Source organism: Rhinopithecus bieti, unplaced genomic scaffold (genome assembly GCF_001698545.2).
Source record: "Rhinopithecus bieti isolate Rb0 unplaced genomic scaffold, ASM169854v2 scaffold_39870, whole genome shotgun sequence".
Lineage (NCBI taxonomy): Eukaryota > Metazoa > Chordata > Mammalia > Primates > Cercopithecidae > Rhinopithecus > Rhinopithecus bieti.
The window spans coordinates 202,263-211,436 of NW_016817144.1; the positions used below are offsets into that span (position 1 = coordinate 202,263).

Consider the following 9,174-nt stretch of genomic DNA (forward strand, 5'->3'; position numbering starts at 1 on the left):
TTTTTTTTTTCTATTTTTATTTTTTATTCTGGAAAATATTTCTAATTCAACATACTTTCTAAAATCCTATCTCACATTGCCTTTTAGAGAACTGAAGATAGTTCTCTGTTGTTGTACTAAAACACAGGAGAGCAAAAAGGGATTGGTCTATTTTAATGCCATGATTCATAAAAGGAAATTAAGGGGGGAAGTGAGTTGGCTGAAATTAATAAAATTTCCTATGATTTGATCTATATGGAGGGGAGACTAAGGCGGAGATTGCGTTACTGCAATTACTGATCCCCCAAAGACTTCTGAACACTGAAACTTTTCTAATAAAAAAATTACACATTTTTCTAAACAGATCTAATAGAGAAATACTTCCAACTACCAGATATGAATAAATATAATTCATGGTAACTAAGAATGCTTTTTTCTGAAGACAAAGTATATTTGTGCCCAACAGTATTTATATGTGAGAGCCTATCATTATCCAAAAACATGCACGAATTCACAGGAATATTGATGCAGAATACGTGAGAACAAGCTTGGATACAGCTATCTGGGTATCTTTATTAAATATAAACATTCTATTTTTAAGCATATGGAGAATGGGGAAAATTAATAGGATTATATGTATAGCAGATAATGTATGCAGAAGAGCAGAACTCAGAATTAGGCACTTAAAGGTGTACTTGCAGAATCTTACCTAATAATTTTATCTAAGTTAAAACTTAAAAGGCACTACAGTTGGCCCTCTGTGGCCAAAGGTTCTACATCCTTGGATTCAACCAACCTCGAACTGAAAATACAGTATTCTCATGATGCAGAACCCTTAGATATGGAATGCCAACTTTTCCTATCAGCAGATTCCACACAGCCAACTGCAGGACTTGGGCATCCACGGATTTTGCTATCTGCAGAGGGCTCTGGAAGCAATCCCTGAGAATCCTGAGTGATGGCTATATTAGAAAACACAGGTAGTATTTATTAAACATGCACGGAATACATCTGGCGGCACAAAAAAATATATAGCAATAGTGATTGCCTCTGGAGAAAGGAAGGTCAGATTGGAGATTATGAAGGAGACAGATTCATTTTTCACAGCATACCCTTTATACTATTTAAACTTTTGAGACATGTATGTATTTATAACTTAAAAAAATTAAGAGTTGAGTAACAAAATAAGTAAGGTGACATTGAATTATGACCTAATAAATATCCAGTTATAATCCAATAAGTATAAAATCTCCATGAATGTATACTCATAGAAATTAATGCTGAAAAAATAAATGAATAAACAAATCTCCTGTGCAGAAAAATTCCAAATAATTGATGTAGATATTGTCCCTTCAAGAAGGTAGAACATAACTCCTCACCCCCTAAGTGTGGCTGTTTACAGTGACTCGCTTCCAGAAAGTACAGTATTGGGGGGTTGAGGGGATGGGGGAGGATGTGGAGAAACCTGACAAACACTGCCTCAACCAGGGGACCAAGGTTGACATCATCAGTGGTAAGTCACGAGGTCAGCATGCACTCTTGATAAGAAGATGAGAATTGCACTTCACCTCTGTGGTCTTCCTCCCCAAAATGCAAAAACCTAGGCTAACCATGAGAAAAACCCATAATGAGGGCTTTCCACAAAATACCTAATCAGTACTCCCCCAAACTGTCAAGGCCATCAAAAACAAGGAACGTCTGAGAAACCGACAATCCAGAGGAAAACATGATGACTAAATATCATGTGGTATAGGATCATGACGCAGAAGAAGGACATCAGGTAAAAACTAAGGAAATTTGAATAAAGTATGGACTTGAGTTAGTAACAGTGTATCAATACTGGTCCATTAGTTGTAACAAATATCTCACACTAATCTAAGATGTTAATAACAGGGGCAACCAAGTGTAGGATATATGGAAACCCTCTACTATCTTTGCAACTTTTGTATAAACCTAAAACTATACTAAAATTCAAAGTTTTATTTTTTAGAAAGGTAAAAGTTCAAAAGAATATTATTTCTTAACATTAAAACTGGAATGTCAAAAAAGTTTAATAAGACACTTGAATTAAAGAAACAAACTAACATTTTAGGGAATATTAGTAATGACCCAAGGCAGAAACAAAACACTCAAATGTATAGCATCCCTAATTTATGTGGGAATGAACAAGGTTCTCTTGGGAAAATGAAATATGGAAAACTAAAGTAAAATATACATAGTCATGCACTGCACAATGTTTCCGTCCACCAGGAACCACGTACATGACGGTGATCCCATAAGATTATACGTATTACCTTTTTAAATGTTTAGATATGCTTAGATACATAAATACCTGCCGTTGTGCTACAACTGCCTATGGGATTCAGGACAGTCACATGACATACAGGTTTGCAGTCTAGCAGCAATAGGCTATGCCATATAACCTAAGTGTATGGTTTGTGTAAGTGTACTCTGTGATGTTCACACAATGATGACATTGCCAAATGACACATTTTTCAGAATGTATCCCCATCATTAAGCAATGCATAACTGTTCTTGAAAACTTTATTTTCAAATTTTGCAGTGATTTCATACCAACAGTGTAGCTTAGACTTAACAAAAATAAAATAAGAAAATGTCCCTCTCACCATTAGCTGCCGCCAGAAAGGATTTGTTACTGCCCCGAGCCTTATTTGTCAGGTCTTCAGTTATGTCCATGTGTCGGTGGATTTCTTCACGCATTTCTTCTAGAATTTTGCAGAGTTCTGCTTCCCAATAATCTTTATCTAGACAGTCAATTAATTCTGCAAGCTGGACCTTTGTGCTGTAGTACCAAATTTTCTTTTCATTTTCATTTTCTATATCTTCTTCTCTGTTTAAAAATAGGGGAAAATACATGTTACACATAATGCCACTTATCTGACAGTTCATCTACCCAGTGAAAAGTTAAAACAAAGCTTATGCACTAAAACTCAATATAGGTGCTCACAAGAAATCCCTGCAGGTCTTATTCAAACCTGATTTACTCTGAGAAAGGACATCTAAAAACATGACACAAAGGAAGATGACCTCAAAATTCAGAACCATGTGAGAGTACTTTGTGGAAGCCAGTTTCAGCTACATCTCAATCAACTTTAAGATCATCAATGTAACAATATGATGAGAAGAACGTATTTAGAATTATTTTAGAATAAAATAAACTTATTTTAGAGACAGGGCCTCACTTTGTCGCCTAGGCTAGAGTGCAGTGGAACCATCACCGTTCACTGCATACTCAGACTCCTAGGCTCAAGCAATTCTCCTGCCTCAGCCTCCCACGTAGCTAGGACTACAGACATGTGCCACGATAGCCAGCTAACTTTATAATATAGTTTAGACATATTTCCAACAAAATGGTGTAAATGCTTTGCTAAATTCTGGTTCTTGAAGGGGTTATCTCAAATAATATCTCATCCCTCTTCTCTACTTCTGGACAATCGAAGCCCAAACTGGAGAGAAGGGGAGCTTCCTCTCCTGCCTAAAACTCTCCTAAAGTTCCATTCACTTTTAATGGAGTTAAAGACTTCAACAGAGATGGTCACTAACTTAAATCAAACAGGCAAATTAATGTCTGGGACTAGACACAGAGAAACATATAATGGTATTTCTGTCCCCACTCAAAAGGAATTCCAGAGTATGTGTGAGGCACCTGATGAGAGTGAGTCTGATTTCCCTGTTTACTCAATGGCAAACTGAGGGAACTGAAAGAACTGGGCTTTAGGAGAGATCTGGTTTTAAATACACTCATTTGCTTATACAATATGTGAACATGGACAAGACACAAGCTCTCTGAGTCTCTAAGCCATTCTATTTACCTCACTTGTAAAATGAGGATATAATAATTTTACTGCCTGCGGACCACTATAAGACTTAAAGGTGTAACGATAAGGCATCTACCACAGTGCCTGGGCACATCAGTGATCGATAAATGTTCAATATTATTATTAAGGTAATAAATGAAAAACAATTTAGCAGCATTCCAGGAATGAGTCATTCAGTAATTCTGAAGAAAGAAGGTCTACATTTAATCACAGATAAATAAAAGGATACAGGTGGAGTACCCTTAATCTGAAAATCTGAAATCCAAAATGCTCCAAGATCAAAAGTTTTTGAGTGCCAACATGCCATTCAAAGGAAATGCTCATTGGAGCATTTCAGATTTTCAGATTAGGAATGATCAACTGGTAAGTATAATGCAAATATTCCAAAGCCCGTAATACTTCTGATCCAAAGCATTTTAGATAAGGGATACTCAACCTATGTGGTATTCACTGACTTAACATTTTTCTATTTGAAGCCACAGAAAGATAAATTCATTAAAGCATAAAGTAGCAAAACAGCAAATACCTGCTAATCCATTCAAAGAAAAGTTGGGTGTTTTTCTGGTCTGTTCTGTTTTAATTTTTTTCTTTTCTTTTCTCTTTTTTTTTTTGGTGTGTGTGACGGAGTCTCGCTCTGTTGCCCAGGCTGGAGTGCAGTGGTGCAATCTTGACTCACTACAACCTCCACCTCCCAGGTTCAAGCAATTCTCCTGCCTCAGCCTCCCAAGTAGCTGTGACTACAGGCGCATGCCACCACACCCAGCTAATTTTTGTGTTTTTAGTAGAGATGGGGTTTCACTATGTTGGTCAGGCTGGTATGGAACTCCTGACCTCACGATCTGCCTGCCTCAGCCTCCCAAAGTGCTGGGATTACAAGCATGAGGCACCGTGGCCAGGCTTTTTTTTTTTTTTTTTTTTTTTGACAGAGTCTTGCTCTGTCATCCAGGCTGGAGTGCAGTGGCACAATCTAGGCTCACTGCAACCTCTGCCTCCCGGGTTCAAGAATTTCTCGTGCCTCAGCCTCTGTAGAAGGTGGGATTTACAGGCACATACCACCACGCTCGGCTAATTTTTTTATTGTCAGTAGAGACAGGGTTTCATCATGTTGGCCAGGATAGTCTTGAACTTCTGGCCTCAAGCAATCTGCCCACCTCGGCCTCCTAAAGGGCTGGAATTACAGCCATGAGCCACCACACTGGGCTGAAAAGTTGTTTTTTTAATACTTAGTTACTTGGCCTATATAAAGTTTATATAATCAAAATTATCTGTCACTGTAAAAGTGACAACAGCTTTCGGTACAAATATACATTATGTATGTATATTTGGTTTTGGAGTTATAATGTGGTTCTGCAGAAGCTCTGGTTCTTACAAGGCCTACCACGTTCCTCAGGTTCACCCAAACTGGCCCGGCTTCCCTGAAGTTACCACTCAGCACACATTCTCAAGGACTCATAGGGTGGCAAAGAGAAGACAGGCCGGCAAGAAAAGGTTTGCTAAAAATATAATTAAGAGTAAAGACACATATCATATGTCTACATTTTAAAGCTTCTTTGACTTTTACCTAGGTTAGATAAGTAGGTTAATGACTAACAATAAGTTTCAAGTTTCATTTCTAAACAAACCCATAGAAATGAAGAGTAAAGAACACTAGTGAGATGAGTTGAATAATGTCTCCCAAAGTTCATGTCCACCTGAAACCTCAGGATGTGATCTTATTTGGAAATAGGGTCTTTGCAGATGTAATTAGTTAAGGATCTTGAGATAAAAATCATCCTGGATTTAGGGTGGCCCCTAAGTCAAACGACTGGTATCCTTAGAAAAGGAGAGGACCCAGGGTGACACATAGAAAAGAAGGTAATGGGCTGGGTGAGGTGGATGATGCCTGTAATCATCAGGCATGATGGGGAGGCCCAGGCGGGCAGATCACAATGTCAGGAGATGGAGACCATCCTGGCTAACACGGCGAAACCCCGTCTCTATTAAAAATACAAAAAATTGGCCAGGAGTGGTGGCGAGCGCCTGTAGTCCCAGCTACTCAGGAGGCAGAGGCAGGAGAATCCCTTGAACCTGGGAGGTGGATGTTGCAGTGAGCTGAGATCCTGCCACTGGACTGCAGCCTGGGTGACAGAGACTCCATGTCTCAAAAAAAAAAAAAAGAAAAGAAAAAGAAAAGAAGGTAGCATAGAGGCAGAGACTGGTGTGATGTGTCTGTCTGTAAACCAAGAAATGCCAAGGACTGCCAAAAGCTAGGAGACAGGCATGGAACAGATTCTCTCTGAGAGTCTCCTGAAAAACCAACCCTACTGACTTATGATTTTAGACTTCTGGCCTCCAAGACTGTGAGACAATAAATTCATATTTTTTTAAAGCCACCCCATTTGTGGTACTTTGTAATGGTGGCCCTAGGAAACTCCCAACTTTTGGTACAGGAAGTAGGGTGCTTACTGCTAACATACTCAAAAATGTGAAAGTGGTTTTAGAATTGAGTAATGGGAAGAGGCTGGAAGAACAGTTAGATGGTTGACAGAAAAAACCTAGGCTGCCTTGAAAAGATGGTGACAGCAAGACTGGAATTATGCTGCCAGCAAGCCAAGGACACTTGGGGTGCTAGAAGCTAGAAAACGCCAAAAAAAAGCAAGGATTTTTTCCTAGGGCCTGCAGAGGGAGCATGGCCCTGTTGACACCTTTGAGTTCAGACTTCTATTCTCCAAAACTGTTAAATAATCAATTTCTACTGTTTTAAACTACCCAGTTTTACAGTACTTTGTTATAGCACCCGCAGGAAACTGATACAACTAGCAATTCAGCAATTAAAGACAAAAGCTAGGTCCTAAGCTCTTGGTCAAACAGCCCAAGTAGTGCTTAGGAGCACATTCTGGAGCCCGAATGCCTGGGTTCAAATCCCGATTTCATCACTTAGTAGTTGTGTGATCTTGGATAAATTACTTAAAACTCTCTATGCCTCAGTCTCTCCATCTGAAAGACAGGGTGATGGTATGCATCCTGGAAGAGGCTGTAGTTAGAATTAATTAAAATATATAAAGTGTTTAGAGTAGTACCAGCACTTCATGGGTATAACATACATTGTTGTCATCATTTTCCTTACCTTATGAAATATATAATATTTACCTTAAAACAAATAACTGGGCTGGGCATAGTGGCTCATGCCTGCAATCCCAGCACTTTGGGAGGCTGAGGCAGGTGGATCACCTGAGGTCGGGAGTTCAAGACCTGCCTGGCCAACATGGTGATACCCCATCTCTACTAAAAATACAAAAATCAGCCAGGTGTGGTGGTGGGCACCTGTAATCCCAGCTACTTGGGAGGCTGAGGCAGGAGAATCACTTGAACCTGGGAAGCAGAGGTTGCAGTGAGCCCAGGTTGTGCTACTGCACTCTAGCCTGGGTGACAAAGTGAGATTTGTCTCAAAAAACAAAACAAAACAAAAAAACTATTGGTAGGATGGGTGTTTTAAAAAGTAGTATTTCAGGATGCAAGAGAAAAAGGGGTTCAGGGAAAGAAAGGGGTACAGGCAAAGGAAGCTCTAGGAAGTAGCATAAATAGGCTGAGACCTGAAGAATGAGTGAGTTAGCCAACAGGTTTTTAGGTGCTTTTGTTTGCTTTTTATTTGGTTTTAAGTGTCAGAAACCAAGATAATTACATGTACAAAGTCAGGGATCTGTGTTAAAGAGTCAGAAGTTTCTGTTAAGAGCAAATGGAAGTAATTGTAATTAAAAGGTTTTTCAACTTAGGGGAAAGGAGACTTGATCAAAATTGCTGTTTTAAAAAATCATCCAGTTATGTATGGCTGGACATAGTGGCTCACATCTGTAATCCCAGCACGCTGGGAGGCCAAGGTGGGTTGATCACCTGAGGTCAGGAGTTCAGTATCAGCCTGGCCAACAAGGTGAAACCCCGTCTCTGCTAAAACTACAAAATTAGTAGTTGTAATCTCACCTACTCGGGAGGCTAAAGTACAAGAATCGCTTGAATCCAGGAGGCAGAGGGTTGCAGTGAGCCAAAACTGGGCCACTGCACTCCAGCATGGGTGAGACTCCATCTCAAAAAAAAAAAAAAAAAAAAAAAAATCTTGGAGGGTTGGGGTAGGGGGTTACATATAGGCCACTTTAGGGTGACTGACTAGTCTAATGAAGATGACACTGGCTTGTATCATGGAGGGACAGTGGGAATGGAGAGAAACTGATTCAATATTTATTTTAAAGGCATAACAAACAACAAAGGAAAAAGTTTATTCCCATATTTCTAGTTTGAGCAGCTGGTGGGACAGTAATCCCATTTACTAAGATGAGAATACTGGACGAAGAGTAGGTAATGGGGGGAAATGATGAGTTCAGTTTTAAACATCTTTGAGGTGCCTGCTTTGTGGACACGTCCAGGAGGCTGCTGGACATACAGAACTGAATGTGGACAGAAGGAATTCAGACACAGGTCTGATGGCAACTAAAGTCAGTAAGTTAATATGTGGCTTGTACCTAGAATGGGGAGTAGAAAGCTGGATAGATCTAAAAGCATAGTTTAGTTCATTAGGAAACTAAAAAGAATACAGATTTTTAAAATGCCGTTTAAAGGCATGTGGTGGTTCACGCCTGTTGTAATCCTAGCACTTTGGGAGGTCAAGGCTGGAGGATCGCTTGAGCCCAGGAGTTCGAGACCAGCCTGGCAACATAGACTCTCTCTCTACAAAAAAATAAAATATAATGCTGTGTTCACGTAATTTTGTTTAGAATGGAGAGTGACAGAAAAATGTGCTAATCTAATCTGGTAATTTCTATTTCAGTAGGTCCCAATTTCAAAGGATTGACAGGATAAAAGCAATAGTTAAGAAAGATTGGCCCACTTACATAATGAATGAAAACTGGCCTCTAAGTTAATACACTGAGTATGTCTTGGCTCCTCAGGTGGACTATAAATTCATATATAAGAACCTTTTTTTATTATATGCTTCACTAATCTATACAAATAACATATTTTAAGCACTTATTAAAAAGCAATAATGGAAAACTTAATTTCTACAAATTGCTAACATTACAATTAAAACCTCTGCATACTATAAACTGCATGAAAATTTTACATGGCTTTAAAACCATCACCAGGAGTCCACATACAATCTAACACAAAGGTACAGTTAAATTGAAATTATTTTAATCTCATTTTCATAAAAGATGTGAAATCTTTCAGATTTGTCAAAATTGTTGAAACAGAATACTTAATTATCACTGTTTAAAGTTTCCTACTTGACTTTACATAGAAAAATACTCAAAATATCACAGCATAGAAAAAGATATACTATTTGCCTGAAATCATCTTTAAAATCTGTGCACTTTATTACGCATCA

The 9,174-nt window shown here is 38.8% G+C and overlaps 1 protein-coding gene across 1 annotated transcript in view; it reads right to left on the minus strand.

The window, feature by feature from the left end:
- Positions 1–9,174, minus strand: part of LOC108517730 (nucleosome-remodeling factor subunit BPTF-like) — a 39,240-nt gene that overhangs the window by 24,676 nt on the left and 5,390 nt on the right. The window contains exon 2 of the mRNA XM_017855820.1: positions 2,607–2,830. Coding sequence (XP_017711309.1) covers positions 2,607–2,830 — 224 coding nt within the window. The remainder of the gene's footprint in view (positions 1–2,606; positions 2,831–9,174) is intronic.